We start from the raw sequence: 20,698 nt of genomic DNA on the forward strand, positions 1-20,698 counted from the left end.
ACCTTTTCGATGGCAAATTTAACTACATATGCTTCAGCATCGTAACTAAACCTATTATCAAAAAAAGAAAGAAAAAAGAAAAATAATAATAAATGTTTTTGGATATTGGACATAAACTAAATTTATAATTTGAACTTAGATATATTTGGAAACCGATGACTTTATTTATAAATTGCATAGACAAAATGTTTTTCAATTTTTTTGGAATCTACTAGTTGATGTTCTGTGGCTCGATATCGACTCTAAGAAGTAAATAATTCCATACTAAAGAGGCTCGGAAGCCTCCTTTCAAGAGGCTCGGAAGCCTCCTTTCAAGAGGCTCGGAAGCCTCCTTTCAAGAGGCTCGGAAGCCTCCTTTCAAGAGGCTCGGAAGCCTCCTTTCAAGAGGCTCGGAAGCCTCCTTTCAAGAGGCTCGGAAGCCTCCTTTCAAGAGGCTCAGAAGCCTCCTTTCAAGAGGCTCAGAAGCCTCCTTTCAAGAGGCTCAGGCCTCCTTTCAAGAGGCTCGAGCCTCCTTTCAAGAGGCTCAGAAGCCTCCTTTCAAGAGGCTCAGGCCTCCTTTCAAGAGGCTCAGCCTCCTTTCAAGAGGCTCAGGCCTCCTTTCAAGAGGCTCAGAAGCCTCCTTTCAAGAGGCTCAGAAGCCTCCTTTCAAGAGGCTCAGAAGCCTCCTTTCAAGAGGCTCAGAAGCCTCCTTTCAAGAGGCTCAGAAGCCTCCTTTCAAGAGGCTCAAGCCTCCTTTCAAGAGGCTCAGAAGCCTCCTTTCAAGAGGCTCAGAAGCCTCCTTTCAAGAGGCTCAGAAGCCTCCTTTCAAGAGGCTCAGGCCTCCTTTCAAGAGGCTCAGAAGCCTCCTTTCAAGAGGCTCAGAAGCCTCCTTTCAAGAGGCCTCAGGCCTCCTTTCAAGAGGCTCAGAAGCCTCCTTTCAAGAGGCCCAGAAGCCTCCTTTCAAGAGGCTCAGAAGCCTCCTTTCAAGAGGCTCAGGCCTCCTTTCAAGAGGCTCAGAAGCCTCCTTTCAAGAGGCTCAGAAGCCTCCTTTCAAGAGGCTCAGAGCCTCCTTTCAAGAGGCTCAGAAGCCTCCTTTCAAGAGGCTCAGAAGCCTCCTTTCAAGAGGCTCAGAAGCCTCCTTTCAAGAGGCCTCAGGCCTCCTTTCAAGAGGCTCAGAAGCCTCCTTTCAAGAGGCTCAGGCCTCCTTTCAAGAGGCTCAGAAGCCTCCTTTCAAGAGGCTCAGGCTTCCTTTCAAGAGGCTCAGAAGCCTCCTTTCAAGAGGCTCAGAAGCCTCCTTTCAAGAGGCTCAGAAGCCTCCTTTCAAGACGCTCAGGCCTCCTTTCAAGAGGCTCCAGGCCTCCTTTCAAGAGGCTCAGAAGCCTCCTTTCAAGAGGCTCAGAAGCCTCCTTTCAAGAGGCTCGGAAGCCTCCTTTCAAGAGGCTCGGAAGCCTCCTTTCAAGAGGCTCGGAAGCCTCCTTTCAAGAGGCTCGGAAGCCTCCTTTCAAGAGGCTCGGAAGCCTCCTTTCAAGAGGCTCGGAAGCCTCCTTTCAAGAGGCTCGGAAGCCTCCTTCCAAGAGGCCCTCCCTCTTCTGAGCCTTTTGAAAGGCCTAAAAGGCTTTGAAACCTGCTTTCAAGAGAATCGGAAGCCTCTTTTCAAGAATCTCAGAAGCCTCTTTTCTGGCGTCTCAGCAGCCGGTTTTTCAATTTGAGTTGGAAAGTTCTATGGAATAAGGAAAATTTCTAACAGTTTTTTGGATAGAAACCATGTGAATAATGGAGAGCCTTGCCCCATTAGTTTCCATGTCCGTTTTTCATATATTTTGTTAGTTACGCTAATTTTCATTACGGCGATAATAATAGGGGGTACATCAATGAATACAAAAGTTCGAAGGGATATCTTTCAAGAAACAGATTGAGAACCGCTACAGGTGATCCAAAGGTGGCGACAGCACTACGAAGAGCACCTGAATATGGCTGATATGGCAGACAACGGTGGCGGTATGGTAATGTACCTACACACTTAAAATAAATCGCAGATTTCTGTGAAATTTCACCGAAATCTCAACAGCAGAACTGTTCGGTAAAAATTTTACAGATTTTTTGGTAGTTTTGACAGTTGAACAAAGGAAAATACCGCAGAAAATCGGTGAAATAATTACCGAACAAATCTGCTGTTGAGATTTCGGTGAATTGAAGAAAAATTCACCGAAATCTGTGAAATGATTTAAGTGTGTAGGAGCACGCGCGCAGGACATGCAACTTCCGGCTCCGAATCTCCAGGAAACCCAGGAGGAGATCGGCCGACTGAAAAACAACAAAGCCCCTGGAGTTGACCAACTACCAGGAGAGCTGTTTAAACACGGTGGTGAAGGACTGGCTAAAGCGCTGCACTGGGTGATTACCAAGGTTTGGAAGGATGAGGTTCTGCCGCAGGAGTGGATGGAAGGTGTGGTGTGTCCCATCTACAAAAAGGGCGATAAGCTGGATTGTAGCAACTACCGCGCAATCACATTGCTGAACGCCCAGGTACTCTCCCAAATTTTATGCCGCCGACTAACACCAATTGCAAGAGAGTTCGTGGGGCAGTACCAGGCGGGATTTATGGGTGAACGCTCTACCACAGACCAGGTGTTCGCCATACGTCAGGTATTGCAGAAATGCCGCGAATACAACGTACCAACACATCATCTATTTATCGACTTCAAAGCCGCATATGATACAATCGATCGGGACCAGCTATGGCAGCTTATGCACGAAAACGGATTTCCGGATAAACTGATATGGTTGATCAAAGCGACGATGGATCGGGTGATGTGCGTAGTTCGAGTTTCAGGGGCATTCTCGAGTTCTTTCGAAACGCGTAGAGGGTTACGGCAAGGTGATGGTCTTTCGTGTCTGCTATTCAACATCGCTTTGGAAGGAGTAATACGAAGGGCAGGGATTGACACGAGTGGTACGATTTTCACGAAGTCCGTCCAGTTATTTGGTTTCGCCGACGACATTGATATCATGGCACGTAACTTTGAGAGGATGGAGGAAGCCTACATCAGACTGAAAAGCGAAGCTAAACGGATTGGACTAGTCATCAACACGTCGAAGACGAAGTACATGATAGGAAGAGGCTCAAGAGAGGTCAATGTGAGCCACCCACCACGAGTTTTTTCCACCTCCTTCCAGCCCTTCATACACCTGGTACAATTCGTGATTCATGCCGAGTATTGTCCGCAGCACCTTACGCTCAAACACTCCGAGAGCTCTCCGATCAGCCTCCTTTAACGTCCATGTCTCATGGCCGTATAAAGCCACCAGAAGAATCAGAGTAGTATACAGCGGGAGTTTTGTTTTCGTTTGCAGGGTACGGAACTTAAGCTGGTTACGAAGTCCGTAATAAGTCCTATTTGCAGCTGCAATACGCCTTTTCACCTCGTGGGTAACAACATTATCGCACGTCACCAATGTTCCAAGATACACAAATTCTTCAACCACTTCAAACTTTTCACCAAATATTATATATTAACAATATAGTCCACTCTTGCATAAAACAGGCGAACACGCGACTGAAGCGCTACAACGGACGGCGGTCGAACCATTTGGCAGTAGTCGTCGCAGCAAACGCGTCGACGCACGTCAGTACTTTGTAGTAACTCAACGCTGCGCAAACTGGAACGCGTCAATTCGATTATCATTATAAATACATTTGACACTTACTGCATGTCTGAGACCCTTTTACTCCCATGAAAATTTAAACGTTGTTTGATCCAGTAAAAGTTCGCCAATTTCATCAGCGAAAATCTCCCATAGTAGACAAATTCACCAGTGAGGGTGAGTCACAAATTTTCCAAATCAAAGTGGAAAAACGGGACAAAAAAACATTAATCATGGACTTAAAGATAAATACAAAACTTAAATTCTTTTTCAATATTTCTAGACCAACATTTGAAAAGGGCGTAACAGCCAAAATTTATTCCTTCTGATTCTTTGTCCACATATATGGCTTTATATGTAGACGAAGAATCAGAAGGAATAAATTTTGGCTATTACGCCCTTTTCAAATGTTGGTCTAGATTTATTTGAAGAGAATCATGCTGTAGAGAAGGAAATGCTAACATTGCGATTGAAATGGTTTGAAGCAACCTCCTGACTGGTGCCAGAAGGCCGGAAGTCTATTTAGCAGAGTTAGAAATTTGCGTTGGCACGATAATCTTTCCTCTGTAGTCCACCAGCAGGTAAAGATGCTCTTCTAAATGTTTGCAAGTCGAAACCGTATTTGGGACGATGACCGTCAATCAAGACCGTACATGATTAAACATATACTGGAAACGTCGTTTGAATCGGCCAAAGGCTTAAGCGGCGAGCAGAACTTGCATGTTACCTTTAACGACTGCGTAATCAACTTGAAAGGCATCCCCTGTTTCTGGAATGTGCAATCGGATCCAAATAGCGCATATTCGACTGTCGCATGGGTTTGAGTTTCAATAGCTCCTGGTGGTGAAGTTATAATGCCGGAACCCGAGGTAGACGCCGATTAACGATTCGTCAGACAGGCTCCTAAAAAAAGGAAGCGGAATGTACATTTTCTCAGAGTATTCTAAAATTATAAATTAAAGTTGGTATAGACGCACTCAGCCGATATCGTCACCTTAAATCAAAAATCATAAGCAGCATTGGTGATATCCGTTTGTTATGCTTTGGCCTGTTGTGACATTTGATAACAAATGGAAAAGCAATTCGTTTTTATTAAAATGATTCGACTTTTCCTCACCAGTTAGCGCGACTGTCAGGAAAAGTTGTTCGCTAATGACTTGTATGGGAATTTCAAGAGTGGACTATCTTGTACTTTACTTTCTTTGTTTTCACCATCCAGCACCATTTCGCTACCACCACCACTAATGAACCCACGTTGATTGCCAGCGACCATGTACTTCGTTTTGCTGGAACTGATCGTGAGTACGGTACGGCACGGCGATCAATCCCGATAATATCGATATCGTCCGCAAATCCCAGGAGCATATTTTGTGATAATGGTAATAATGGTGATTTAAGGGATATCTTTCAAGAAAAAGGTTGAGAACCGCTGCAATAAACAATATGTGTGTTCGGTGCTGGTTTTGGTAAAATGAAATATTGAAAATCATTGAGCCGTACTAACGTCTCCCACAAGAATTTCAAGCATTTTTATAAAAATTTTAGAACACAAACATCTTTCTCCATCATCGTTTCCCACCACAACCGAGTCATCGAAAGTTATGTGCTTGACTTGGTTCCACCGAATAGCGCCACCACCGTTACCAACGTATCATAAATTTAATTTCGGTCGAAAGTGGATTTTCGGTGGTTTGGCTCGTTGGAAGCCATTTTTCCAATTACCGTCCAAAAGTTTCACTCGAAACAACTTTAATTTGTTTGGAGAAATTACTCTGTCCTCCCTCTGCATTCCTACGCAGCCACAGCTAAGCTACTTTCGTGTTTTCCCCCTTCGCTCCTTTTACCCGGCTTTGGCGGGGGTGGGTAGCCCCATCCTTAACTGGGTGGCATTCGACGACGATGTTGACGACGACTTACCTACATAAATAAACCATCTCGTGCCGTCACTGCCACCTAATCGTTGACTGACGACAGCACGACAGAGCTTCAGCAGACGTCGTAAGACCTGTAGCCTGCTGCGTGAGGAATTCCTTCTTCCTCGCCCAGAGGACTGTCTGTTGTTTATTGATTTTGGCCTCCGTCAGTGATTCACTGAAATAAATATTATTCTTCGAGCACGTCACACACTTCGTCTATGCGGGAAAATGCCACATCAAACATCGAGGAAGTAATTTCCTGTTCCTGTAGAGATAGGTGACATGTGCCAAACGATTGGCTGACTCCGTGATTCAATTGTTTGCTTTCGATTACGATGATTATTTAACCTTTAAATAGATACCTGGAAAGCAATAACGTTGGAACGTTTGGAACGTTTGCGTTTGAAGGGTATCGTCTTCTGGTATTTTAAGGATGTCTTTCTTTGTTTCCCCAGCTCTTCAATATTAACGCATTAAAAAACTAATGCCCCTCATAGTGATATGTCTTCCTTTTCATTTGGTTTTATTGCAAGTGCCAACCCTTGAAGGTGGATCCATCTGCCTTTAATCAGAAAAGATAAAAAACAACCCGCACTGAGCTAACGGTTGACATTGACCGACGATGCAGATTTATCTTCTCTGCGGGAAGCAGTCATTATTTGCATTGCAAAAGCATGCCATCGTGGTGGTCGCCGTTGAGAGCCCTTTTATATCCACTTTGAACGATGTTTTTCAATCAGGTTGATGCAGCAATAACGAAGCCCTTGGGTAAATGAAAAATGAAATTCCGATGGGTGCTTCAGCTTCAGTACTGAGGGGAACGGAAATTGGAAAAAGTCAAAGATTTGTTCCTGTTGGTCGATAAAAGTCGGAGGCATGTCTCAAAGTGATGTTAGGTGGGGTTGAGCCCGCCTGATGATCGTTGTGCGGTTTCGAATATTTTTATCTCATCGTTATTTATTCTCTTTTTTCTCAATAAATTACGTTCGTTTCAAAAACAATTTAAAGTTTTAGTACAGTAGAAAGGAAAAGAAAAACTTGCGCTTTGTTATTGATGCTTACGAATATAAACAGCATCACTGTATTATTCAAGGTTATTGCCGCTTCAATATAAGGATTTGTTCAAGTGTTTCTATAGAAATAGAAAGATCGTACTGGGCGGCAGCACACGCATTTTTCAAGCAAGCTAAGATTTTCGAAAATTGTTAATGGCTTCAAAAGTTACTACTGAGGGTGGTTTTCTATGCAATTCGTATTCAACTAGACGTTTGCTCATATTTATAAGTTCAACCATTTTTCCTTGGATATAAACATCATTTCGATATTTCTACCGCCCAGACTGTGGTATAACAAAAATTAGAATAAAATTATTCTTCGAAGAAAGTTTTTTGTGAATGGGTTATATCACACTTAATCTTTCACATCGCTTTGTACGAGAAAGTAAAAAATAAAATAAAATGACCGTTTGCTAATTAGAGTGAACCATTCCATCCACTCATAACGAATCATTAAGCTCCGGTTCTTGTTTCAACCCTTCGAGCGTAATTCTATTCGCCAAAGTTAGAGAAATTGGCAGACGCTGGCCGCTTTGATCATTCGTATTCATTGCCAATTAAATAACTCTTATTGCAACCACCACAATCAACTTTGAACAAATCAAGAATACAAAAAAGTTTGTCCGGCTTGTGTGGTAACAAAAATGGGGAAATTGACGTAGGATTACGTTGATTACGTTTCGTATCACAATCTTGTATTGTTTTATATTGCAATTTGTTTCGATAGTTGAGCACAGAATACCTGATATCTTTTTGTTCTTATATTTTTTTTTGAACTTGTACTTATATATTGACATTACAAGAAGCAGATATTCACACGCTGTGTGCATAAGAGTGTGATTTGGTACCCATTAGTGCCATTGTAATCCAAGAATAATTGAGAAAACTTATGGACATTTATTTACAAATGTTATATTAACAGAATGCCCGGGTAGACGATAATAGCTCATTAACAGTAAAACGTGATACCGATAGCATGATGGTGTGAACTAGTTTGAAATAAGAGTTAAAATAACAAGCGAAAATAACATCACATTAAATAACATTACATAGTTAAACTGGAAGATACACAAAAATTGTGCTTATTGAATGAAATTTTATTTTCGTTTCATTGTTTTTACTTATAATTAATTTTTGCGATAAGTATTGTTGAATAATTGCAAAAAATACGTGACCGCGGAGAGACTCGAACTGGAAACATGAACAAAAATAGCGTATCAATGCGCTGTAACAGAATAAATAATTCAACATTTCATGTTTATCCAAGTGAACGGAGGATAGATTCATTCAAGTAACTCTCATATTCGTTTGTTAAGTTTAGTGAGTATACTCACTAAGTCTCTCCTGAAATTTTTATTGACACTAGCTTAAAGTGTAAAGTTTACACCATGCGCTGGCCGAATTTCATGATAATATTCAAATCGGTAATTGGCCGGATTACGATAAATCTTCTAAAAAATGATATGCGTAATCATGGCAGCAATTTCCTACGTGATGCAGTCTTTTAAGGAGACTCAAATAACCCAGCGTCTGGCAGTGTTGAAGAAAACTAAAATTTTAAAATCCCATGCACGAGTCAAACCCCACCGGACTCGGACGCTAATTATCAGGGTTCTCGACATTGAGTCACCTCAAAATGCTGAAAATTTTAAATAATTGCCAACGTTTCGATCAATCCGTTTTTGATTTGATCCGTTTTGACAAATTTTTTGGCAGGCGTAAAGATCAAGAAAGTTATAATTGTCCAACAATGATACATATCACGTTTTTCTTTATTATCGAGATTTTTCAGATTCATTTTCATTACATTTGTGTCAGGCCATTTGGCCAAACGGGTTTTTTTTGCCGGAAAGTTTAAAATATTGACCTCATATTACAAGTAATGAATAGTTAGTAATGAGAAGTAGGAAATGGGAAGTGTTGTGAAAAGTGAACTGAGAACAGAAAACATCTTCCTTCGTCATTCTTCCTTCTTCCTTCATCCGTCTTCCTTCATCCTTTTTCCTTCTTCCATTCTCCTTCTTTCTTATTGCTACTTCCGTTTTCCTTCTTCGTTCTTCCTTCTTTTTCTTCCTTTTTCCCTCTTCCTTCTTCCATCTTTTTTCTTCCTTCTTCCTTCTTCCTTCTTCTATCTTTCTTCTTCATTCTACTTTCTTCTCTCTTTCTTCTTCCTTCTTCTTCCTTGATTCTTCCTTTTACTTCTTTCTCCTTCCTTCTTCCTTCTACCTTCTTCTCTTTTCCTTCATCCGTGATTCTTCTTTCTTTTTTCTTCGTCCTGTCTTATTTTTTGTTTATTCTTCATTCAGCCAGATTAATTTGATACCAATTTTCCAATCACACTTCCTGGATTTGGTGTTCGTGAGCGAAAATTCAATTCCTGACTGTACGGTCATCGAAGCATCCGATTCCATCGTTCCTCTTGATGATCATCATCTTACTCAAGAAATTACTATTGCCAATAGCTGTCATATTAGCATTGACGATAGCTCAGATGTCAGTGGCTTGAATTTCCGCAAGATTGATTTCCAATCACTCCGACGCAGTTTGTCCCGATTCGACTGGAGCGCATTGAAATACTTGGACATCGACTCAGCTGATAAACGTTTCAACTGTGTCCTACCGGACTGTGTATCTGCCTCCGTACCGAAGCGCCAACCTCCAATAAAACCACCATGGAGTAACGCTACTCTACGCAATCTAAAACGGGCACGCGCTAGAGCTCTTCGCGCTCTTGCTAATCGTCGTTGGAACTGGAAAAGGAACTTCTCAATTGCCAGCAATTGTTATCGCCGCTATAACATGCAACATTACAAGGAGTATGTGTGTCGTATGCAGCAGAATCTTCGACGCAATCCCAAAGGGTTTTGGTCATTCGTTAATACTAAGAGCAGCGGTTCTCAACCTGGGGTACATGTACATCTGGGTGTACCTTCGCTGGGCCCAGGGGTACTCCAGACAAAAATGAATAATGGCGGATATATTACAATTTTAATCAAAACTTATTGTTAACGTTTTGATATGTGTATATTTTTTTTATTTCAAGTAGCTCGGAAACCTCTTTTCAAGAGCCCCGGAGGCCTTCTTTAGGGAAGCCCGGAAGCCTCCTTTCAAAAAGCTGGATATCCTCCTTTCAAGAGGCCAGGAAGCCTTCTTTCAAGGGGCTCGGAAGCCTCTTTTTAAATGGTTCGGAAGCCTCCTTTCAAAAGGCCCGGAAGCCTCATTTCAAAAGGTCCGGAAGCCTCCTTTCAAAAGGCCCGGAAGCCTCCTTCCAAAAGGCCCGGAAGCCTCCTTCCAAAAGGCCCGGAAGCCTCCTTTCAAGAGGCCCGGAAGCCTCCTTTCAAAAGGCCCGGCAGCCTCCTTTCAAGAGGCCCGGAAGCCTCCTTTCAAGAGGCCCGGAAGCCTCCTTTCAAGAGGCCCGGAAGCCTCCTTTCAAGAGGCCCGGAAGCCTCCTTTCAAGAGGCCCGGAAGCCTCCTTTCAAGAGGCCCGGAAGCCTCCTTTCAAGAGGCCCGGAAGCCTCCTTTCAAGAGGCCCAGAAGCCTCCTTTCAAGAGGCCCGGAAGCCTCCTTTCAAGAGGCCCGGAAGCCTCCTTTCAAGAGGCCCGGAAGCCTCCTTTCAAGAGGCCCGGAAGCCTCCTTTCAAGAGGCCCGGAAGCCTCCTTTCAAGAGGCCCGGAAGCCTCCTTTCAAGAGGCCCAAGCCTCCTTTCAAGAGGCCCGGAAGCCTCCTTTCAAGAGGCCCGGAAGCCTCCTTTCAAGAGGCCCGGAAGCCTCCTTTCAAGAGGCCCGGAAGCCTCCTTTCAAGAGGCCCGGAAGCCTCCTTTCAAGAGGCCCGGAAGCCTCCTTTCAAGAGGCCCGGAAGCCTCCTTTCAAGAGGCCCGGAAGCCTCCTTTCAAGAGGCCCGAAGCCTCCTTTCAAGAGGCCCGGAAGCCTCCTTTCAAGAGGCCCGGAAGCCTCCTTTCAAGAGGCCCGGAAGCCTCCTTTCAAGAGGCCCGGAAGCCTCCTTTCAAGAGGCCCGGAATCCTCCTTTCAAGAGGCCCGGAAGCCTCCTTTCAAGAGGCCCGGAAGCCTCCTTTCAAGAGGCCCGGAAGCCTCCTTTCAAGAGGCCCGGAAGCCTCCTTTCAAGAGGCCCGGAAGCCTCCTTTCAAGAGGCCCGGAAGCCTCCTTTCAAGAGGCCCGAAAGCCTCCTTTCAAGAGGCCCGGAAACCTTTCTCTAAGAGACTTGAAATTTATCTTTCTAGGGCTTGGATGCCTACGTTCAAGAGGCTTAGAGTCGTCATTCCAAGATGCTCAGAAGCCTTCTTTTAAGTGGCTCGAAAGCCACCTGCTGTATGGAGAGTCATATATTATATTAATTTTCAATCCCATTTTTCATATATCCTATGAGTTACATTTATTATCACTTACCGAAAAAAAATAGGGGTACCTCAATTGTTTCAAATATGCGAAGGGGTACCTCTCAAAACAAAGGTTGAGTACCGTTGATGTAGACTATACAGTCAGATGAAATATAAATAAATATAAAGAAAATTATTAGAGATTAATTCCACCACTTGATTGTACCTTGACAGATACGTATTTCGACCTCAACAGTAAGGGTGTCTTCAGTGTCTCGTACTTGACTCGACTCGACTTGACTTGACTCGAGTCGAGTCAAGTACGAGACACTGAAGACGACCTTACTTTTGAGGTCGAAATACGTATATGTCAAGGTACAATTAAATGGTGGAATTAAATGGGATTGTACAAATTTGCCTTATGACAAATAAATACATAATTAAATAATTGAATAAATAAATAAATAAATAATCTTGCTTCGTATTGCTAGCTACTCGGCCAAACAGATGGCTCTACTGGAACTTGGCCGGCTTTTTCATCTTAGTATTCTATTAGCATTTCCTCAGTTATTAATTGAAAGCTTTTCTATGCCTGCCATTGCATGAGTGTATCTTGTGTGGCAAGTACAATAGATACAATATGCCCAGGCAGAGATGCATCTGAACACGAGAACGCGTGTTCGTGTTCAAAAAGTTCTGAACACTGCACACTGCTAAAGAGCACTGACCTAACTTAGCAACTTGTATCCTAGGAAAACAAACTCAAGCGACGGCATGCTACTCATTTTTCGGCTAGTAATGGAACAAGTGGGCATCTAACGGATAGAAATCAAGCATGCACGTCTGTTTTTGCATAGTTCCAAATCCAAGGAATCTTAGTTACCATGATGGTTTTGCTTGCGTACCAGCCCAGTACACACTGAACTGTGTTCAGAGTTCAAAACTTAGAACACCAAGGCACGCTCTTGGCTCATGTTCTGTTCAGGATGCATCTCTGTGTGCCCAGGGTGTCGAGAAAGTATTCAACCCGAAAACATCCTAGACCGGACCGAGAATCGAACTCACCATCTCCGGATTGGCAATCCTACGCCTTTGCTCGCAAGATTACTGCAGGTTAAGAATCAGAGACAAACACAGATATATGGCCAATTGCGTGAAAACGGTGATGTTTCCATTCGGTGGTGTCTAATATAATGCTGTCGATTTTTGAAACAAATACTCTATAGAGAAGGCTTGATGCGCCTCAACTGTTCAATATCGGTCATATATACTGTCGTTCTCTGACAATACGCCAAATTACAACATTCATGTTTTCCATTTTTCTGTTAAGGAACTTGATGAGTACTACTCGCTAACACCATTTTCGGAAAATGGCGTATACGTAACTTTTTCAAATTACTGCAATGTAGAGATAGTCTAATATATCTTCGGTTGCCAAGCGTAGTCCTACGACAAACAGTCGACAACATAATTGAAGCTAAATTACGTCTCTTTCGACCGGCCAGCAATGCTACCGAATAAAGACCCCTGGAAGGGGAGGGGTGCTCCACTCGAACATTAGGTCCAAGTGGGAGTGAAATCTGGTGTGCGTCACCTCAACAACCCAGCGCCAACGGGTGTACAAAAGTTCGGAAAGTTGTTTTGGCCGCTCGCTGGAAGAACGGAATGGGCGAAGGGGAATTTATTGCTGTTGAGGTTGTGGTGGGTGGTGGTGGTAAAAGCAGGCTCCTCCGGACCGAGCAACTTTTCCTATTATTTTAGCTTTGTCGATGATTTTTTTTCCGATGGGAAAATATTCCCTTTTTATAGGATTTGGTGGGCAACACGCGAGAATCGTTTGAATGAGTTTCGATTTCGCAACGAGATGCTTCCTATTTAAATGGGCTCTTCAAGTTTTCAAGTGGGTGGTTTTTTAGTATTTTGTGCCTTCGGTCGTATTTGACGGACAGTTTCTGAGGAGTCTTTTGTTTCGGTTATATCTGGCTCCGATGGTCCTCATTGGAAAAGGGGAAACGAGAAAGATAATACTTATTTACTGCTGAGCCGGTAGTTCCGTGTAAAAAGAGGAACGTAAATTTGATAAGTTATGTTTTGGTTTGTTTGCATTTTATTATTAAATTTGCAAAGTGGATAAAACAATAACAGAACATTATTGATGGACATAAATCTTTTGACTAATAAAATTGATTAATGAATTTTATGACTGTATCAAAAAAATGGCATTGGAATAGGTACTTCCCGCAAAGATAGGTTTGACGTGAGGTTTTATACTAACAGGTTCCTTTAATGTTCATGCTATCAACTGCTCGGGAAGAGTTGCGCGGTGCTGCTGCATTTACGTTACAAATATGTAATTTATTTCAAATTCAATTGGAAGCTTTCGCGCTTGGTTTACGATGATGAAGAAATGTGAGTGTGTAGTAACACTGCAAACTATATGTATCCACATATGGATGTAGCGGAATCGTGTTTCCTAGACTCGCCGTCATCGCGTATGTAGCTACGTTGAGGATGCAACCTGTTGCCGTTGGAAAGTGGAACGAAAACGTACAATTTCCAACTCCGTTACCATCCTCCGATTGAGGGACGCATCATTTGCTGCTTAGTATTCCGAATTGGAAATGTAGATATAATTCAATTTGAGAAACGCTCTTGTGATGGATTTTATGTGCATGTTTTGACATATATTCCATCTTCCGCACAGGGTTATAAACTGAAGCATTTCTTAGTCAATTTATGCATACATATCTGGTACTACATTTGGTATGTAGTATGCACATTATCCTAAAAGGGAATCATTATTTTACATATAATAAGGATAACATAATTAATTCTTATTAATTTTCAAAACGTGAACAACGATCAACATCACTCCATAAATACTACTTTCAAACAAAACTTGCTCTAACCCGCAGTATCATGTTTGCCTATACCATACTCAACGTAATATGCCTTTGTTCTTTTTCTTTGCAGAGTAATAACCAATTATTTCGTAGTATCATTAGCAATGGCAGACATCATGGTGGCTCTCTGTGCCATGACCTTTAACGCATCTGTCGAACTATCTGGAAGGTAAGTCAACGTGCCATCCCATATGCCATATTTTGGCATTCTTGATTGTACCCAGCTGAATTCTCTGAGACACTAAATCCTCCGTCCGGATGTCAGGGGCTACAGTTCACTGATGTGATGCATGATACTGGCATGACATTCCAATTATATTGTCTACTTTGTGAATCTGTGATAGCACCCGGCAACGTGTCCTACATTGAATCCTTTTTTTTATCAATTTCCATCGCTCCATTTTCATAGAATGTATGCGCATTAAATTGTATTCAGCACTGGAACCTTCATATGGTGGTACTTTCTCTGTATATCACACAAAGAAAGACCGTTCCAATTCCCGAGAGGTAGGTGCCTACCACTCGGAACTCGAAATCAATGAACGATATTGACGTAGCCCAAATTGAATTTACGTACAAGCTCCCCATCCTGCCCCGACACCCGGCACCCAATTAGGATGCAGCAAAGTGTGGCACTCGCTTATGTTGATTTTTCTCTCTTTCATGTGTGTTTTTATTGATTACATTTTCATCACCGCCAATTTATCGCCGGACCTTCAACGGCTGCACCATCGATGGCGACGATGACGACGATCCATCTCCGGAGGACAGATGGCTGTTCGGACCGTTCATGTGCGACGTGTGGAACAGTCTGGACGTTTACTTTTCCACGGCCAGCATACTACATCTGTGCTGCATTTCCGTCGATCGGTGAGTAATTTACAGTCATTACTTGGATAGTATGCGAAACATGATTTCATATCGACAGTTGTGTACCTTGAAAATCATCACCATCATCCGTTTATCACTCCGTTTTGTCCTAGCTTTGTTTTGTTAGTCTAAGCATGAGGATATTTTTGGTCCTTTATACTGAAAAGTACCTTTTAGTCACCCTAACATAGATTTGGATCATGGATGTCACCACTTGGAACTCACCAATGAATGAAAATCTGGAATAATCCCTAACATATTTTTCTTCCTTAAATACATTTCGGACTATTGTACTTTGTACTGCGTAGTTTTCTGGAGATTTGAGTTCCATTTATGAAGGGTTGGTTTGAGGTCCCTCGGACGTATTCCCAAGGCCGCATTAAAACGGGGTTCTTTTTTTTATAATTTTTAATTTCTCAGAATTTCTGGAATTGTTTTTTTTTAGTTTTCAATTGTATGTTTAAGAGTAGTTTAATTCGAGTATATTTTGTTCGTTTGTTGATGATTTGATCACGTAATCCCCTAGACGCTCAACACACTAGTTCTGCTGTGTGCGGGTGGTTTAATTACTTTGACATAACTTTGAAAACATAATTATTTAGTCGCTTACCAAGGCGAGTTCCTATGGATTACCTCCTCATCTAACCAACAATCTCTTTTCCGTGGTGCTCGCGGAGATGCAGAGGACTCCTCAGTCTCTTGTAGCAATGAGTGTTGAACTAGTTTCCCTCTCCTTATCCTAACTTAAGCGGAGAAAGGTGTCGGCATCGTTTTTAGTCTTGAACTAATGAAACATGTACAGTGAGAATTGTTTTCTAATCCTAAGAAGGCTATTCAGTTTATGACCTGTGTATATTTGTTGTTTCTCGGCCAACCACGACTAGCAACTACGAAATATACAATAAATCAAGCCAAGCTAAGTGGAGGGTTGAAATATATTCAACAGCGTTCATCACAACTCATAGAAAGTAAAAAAATCAGAAGGGTTATATACAAGATACGACCGCCCGACGGAAACTACGTAAAGCAGATCATAAGATAATAATTAATTTGCTTAGAGCTTAGAGTGATTGAAATTTTGACTTTTTCGCTCCCTGCTTGAACGATAACATTTGCTGTTTTGATAAACCTCCTAAATTTTCAACTGAATTGGTTGTAATTTAACTGAGTACGAGTAGTTTGAAGTTTGTATGGATATCGCCCCGTATGTGAATGATCGTTTCGTGAGGCGGCTTATTAACTATTTAGGAGGGATCCCCCAGCGCAGGACACCTCCCAATACCGGATACTCAGTAAAAAAATACTTGCAGAGCTCCCTCCTTCAGCTTATAAAGTACAAAAGGAAGCTATTTAAAAGGATTTTAACGGCATGGGATATCAGATCTTCATGTGGTAAGCCTTGTACAAAACATGAAATTGAATAAAAATGTTTAAAATTTTGATGTTTCGCGTTATTTAAGAAGGTTTGAACCAACAATGTTAAAATCAATCTAATGCATTCTGATTATGTGAAGATGGTCCATATTAGCCATATTTTAAATAATGATGATGATTTGTTAGATGTGCCATGTAATTGTGGTGTTCGGACATTGAGATTTTTCATAGCCATTTTTTACACCTGTTTTGTTACACTTACTTCAAGAATTTGGATTAGGATGTAAACAATTTAGCTGACGAGTCAAATAAGCTCTACTAACAATTTGTAATATTTACAGCTTGAAGCATGTGAAAAATATGATTATTCTGAATGATGTCTTTACTCATGTAACAGGAACATGTCACATTTGAACAATATTTGAACATTTGATGCAATAGTGTCCGGTACTAGGAGACATTTTTCTGAACCGTGAAATTTTTCTCCAAAATTCATTGTCGTAGAACGTGTTCAAATAATCAAATATAGCTTGTATGAATCATCAATGGCCATTAGGGTGGCTCAAATTAGTATGGGATTTTTTTTTAAATTTTTTGATGGGCCGCCCTCTTATTCGGTTCTATTTTTTTTAAATTTTAGCCAAATCGGTCAACGTTTGGGCGGTGCTAAACTCGTTGAAAGTTTATATGCAAAAATGTATGCAGGAACATCCAAAAACAGTAAATTGCAAATGAACTACACAACTTACGATGAAGAACTATGATACTCCTTCAGATCTTGGAGAATTTAATACAGTATGTTATGCAGAAAACCGCGAGAAGATTAGAGTTTGCCCGGCATTGGATGATCTCCCCCTTGTCGTGACCCAGACGAGATTTCTAGTCTCGACCGTTCGTCACAACAATACTCAGCAAACTGATCCGCTCTTCGCTTCTGACACGACCATTCGACATGTTTCAAAATAAGATAGCTTGCTACCCATTCAAAAGAAGTACATACCAAAAGAGCGTATTCAAATTACAAAAATCAATATCACTTTTTTTTAGATACTTTATAGACCTGATCTTATCTACTACATTCTTCTCCACCTCTACTCTCCAGAAGTGTAATAAATGTATAATGACTTTAAAACTTCATATTGTTGATCCTTAAACAAATATTATCCACATCAAACTAACTTCTGACTACTTTTTATAGTCCAATAAATTGAAATTCAAAACTCCCTTCTCAATTCTTTAAAAAGATTTTAAATGGAATACAATCAATCTACGGCTTGAACCGTAGCCAAATCCAATTCAAGTCCAAGCTTACATATCTATCCAATTCGAAAGGAATGAAATATGCAAATCCAATTTAAATCCAATTCAAATCAAAACAAAACCCAATCCAATGCAAATCGAATCCAAATTCAAATCCAAACGAATCTAATACAAATTCATTCCATACCAAATCCAGTCCAAATACAATTCAAATCCGATACAAATCAAATCCAATCAAAAACCAATCCACATTAAATTAAAATTCAATCCAAATCCAATCCATTTCTAATCCCAAGCATAAACAAATCCAAATCAAATTCAATCCGAATTAAATCGAAATCCAATCCAAAAAACAATCCAAATCCAATACAGATCCAAATAAAGTCCGATCGAAATCCAAATCCATACGAATCTAATCCAAATCCAATACAAATCCAATCCAAATTCAATCAAAATCCAATTCAAATCCATACGAATCTAATCTTAATCCAATCCCAATTCATTCCAAAGCAAATACAATTTAAACCCGATACAAATCAAATCCAATCAAAAACCAATCCACATTAAATTCAAATTCAATCCAAATCCAATCCAATTTAAATCCCATGCATAAACAAGTCCAAATCAATTTCAATCCCAAATAAATTGAAATCCAATCCAAAATACAATCCAAATCCAATCCAAAATCCAAATCCAATCCAGATCCAATCAAAGTTCGATCGAAATCCAAATCCATACGAATCTAATTCAAATCCATACGAATCTAATCTTAATCCAATCCTAATTCATTCCAAACCAAATCCAGTCCAAGACAATCGAAATCTGATACAAATCAAACCCAATCCACATTCAATTCAAATTCAGTCCAAATCCAATACCATTCTAATCCCAATCATATCTAAATCCAATCCAAATGCAATTCAAATTCAAACCGAATCAAATCTAAATCCAATTCAAACCCAATACCAATCCAATTCTAATACGAATCAGATCAAATCCAATCGAAATCCGATCCAAATCCAATCTAATCCAGATCTAATGCAAATCCAAATTCCAGTCCAAATCCAATCCAAATCAAATCCAAATCCAATCTAAATCCAATCCAAATCCAATCCAAATCCAACGCAAATCCAATCCAAATCCAATCAAATACAAATCCAATCCAAATCTAATCCAAATCCAATCTAAATCCAATCCAAATCCAATCGAAACCCAATTCAAATCCAATCCAAATACAATTCATACTCAAATTCAAATCCAAATCCAATCCAAATGCAATCTAAATCGAATCCAAATCCAATTCAAGTCAAGTCTAAATCCAATATAAACTCAATCCAAATCGAATTCAAATCAAGTTCAAAACTCAAATGTAATCCAAATCTTAGAACTTTTTCCAAACAAGAGCTCTGCTCTGCAAACATAATATTTGAAACTAATTTCCAAAACCAATTCTTCCATGCAATCTTGAAATTTTATTTTAATGTTTTAGATTTTTATCAAACAAACAATCCAACTCGTCATCTTATTTTTATAAACATTTGTCTGGTTTTTTTGCTTATTTTTCCTGTTTTGCCTTTCTTTTACGCTTTGTTTTGTCGCCCGGCCTACTCCTCTGACCTTCCGTCAGGGAGCCTACCGGAAACGCTTGCCTTTTCCGTTATTTTGTTCTTTTTTATTGTACCGTCTTTTTTTTGTCAATCGGCCTACTCCTCTGCCCTTCCGTCAGGGAGCCTACCGGAGACGCTAGCATATTTACATTATGTTTTTCTCTATATTTACCTTGAATTTACTATAATTATTTGCTATTTCACATTAAACTTATATTCCGGGAGCACTTACACAAACTAAAGAAAATACGGTTTTAAGACTACCGGCTGCGTCATTGTCGTGACCCAGACGAGATTTCTAGTCTCGACCGTTCGTCGTAACAATTGACATTCAAGGAGTCCTGGTAAAAATTTAGGTGATTAAAGAAGAAATTAAAGAAAAAATCCCAGTTTCAATCTCTAGTACCTGTATAAACTGAACCAGGTCCCAACGCACCATATGTTTAAACGACAGTATAGACTGCGAAGAGCTTTAGAAAATTATGTACGAAAACATCTTTCTTGGAAAGCTTACAAGATTGATCAAAGCAACGGTGGGTGGTTTCAAAATCTGTGTAAGATTTCAGGCGAAAGCTCCAGTTCGTTCGAATACCACCGGGGACTAAGACAAGGCGATGAATCTTCGTGCCTGTTGTTCAACATCGGCCGGGGTGTAACAGCCGGGGAACGATTTTCAACAAATCCAGTCATTTTATTTGTTTTGCGGATGATATGGACATTGTTGGACGAACATTTACAAAGGTGGCAGAACTGTAAACCCGCCTGAAACGTGAAGCAACAAAAGTTGGACTGTTGGTAATTACCTCGAAGACAAAGTACATGCTAGTGAGCAGAATCGAGCGCGACAAGGCCTGCCTGGGATGTAGTGTTGCAATAGACGGAATATTTTTGAGGTGGTCGATGAATTCGTCTACCTTGGATCTTATCTACTACACCCCTAAATATAATCAACCCGAAGACTTCGAAGAATATTTCCTAATATGTAAGACGGTTGTTGTTGCGAACCGATCGAACTTTCGTAAGCAAAGTTATAAAGAAAACAAAAATACTCATTATTGATATGTAATTTTTTTACGTACTCAATTGAATTTCCCACGATTTAGTATTTCCTTAATAATTTTTCTTGCAAGCAGCAAATTGTTTCGCAACAAAAACGATTTATTCACTCGCTAAATTTCCTATGTTGCCATATATTTTTAGCTATTAATGAGCAACATTGCAAAACGGTTTTCCAAAAAAGTTACTGTTTCCATAGTAATTCTCAAGCTTCAAATCGCGCGTGCTAAGTCAAAAATACAACCAAATCTGTTAAAAATTAGGGAAGTTCTATAAAGACAACTGATACTACCGTTTAAGCATAGAGGAGCGAAAAAGTCAAAATTTGAACTACTCTTATGAGCATGATTGAAGCCATGGTTGTTACTCTGTTTCTGCCAGGCCAGATGTAATTACAAAGAGAACCAACAGATGATATCCATCCATCCATCCATCCATCCATCCATCCATCCATCCATCCATCCATCCATCCATATATATAAAACTCAATGTTTGTATGTTTGTATGTATGTTTGTATGTATGTTCCAGCATAACTTCTGAACCCATTTACCGATTGTAACCAAATTTGGAACACACATTCTCTATCTTGAGGAGACGACGATAGGGGGGTTAGACATGCTCTTTGGAAAAGGGGGAGGGTATGGGGGGAGGGGTATTGCTTAGTTATCGATCAACTCAGTGTAAATTCTGAACCCCTTGG

General features: G+C 40.7%; 1 protein-coding gene across 1 annotated transcript in view; it reads left to right on the forward strand.

The window, feature by feature from the left end:
* Positions 1-20,698, forward strand: part of LOC134225098 (putative uncharacterized protein DDB_G0277255) — a 506,490-nt gene that overhangs the window by 286,159 nt on the left and 199,633 nt on the right. The window contains exons 4-5 of the mRNA XM_062704885.1: positions 13,901-13,999; positions 14,602-14,700. Coding sequence (XP_062560869.1) covers positions 13,901-13,999; positions 14,602-14,700 — 198 coding nt within the window. The remainder of the gene's footprint in view (positions 1-13,900; positions 14,000-14,601; positions 14,701-20,698) is intronic.

This window comes from Armigeres subalbatus, chromosome 1 (genome assembly GCF_024139115.2).
Source record: "Armigeres subalbatus isolate Guangzhou_Male chromosome 1, GZ_Asu_2, whole genome shotgun sequence".
Classification (NCBI taxonomy): Eukaryota; Metazoa; Arthropoda; class Insecta; order Diptera; family Culicidae; genus Armigeres; species Armigeres subalbatus.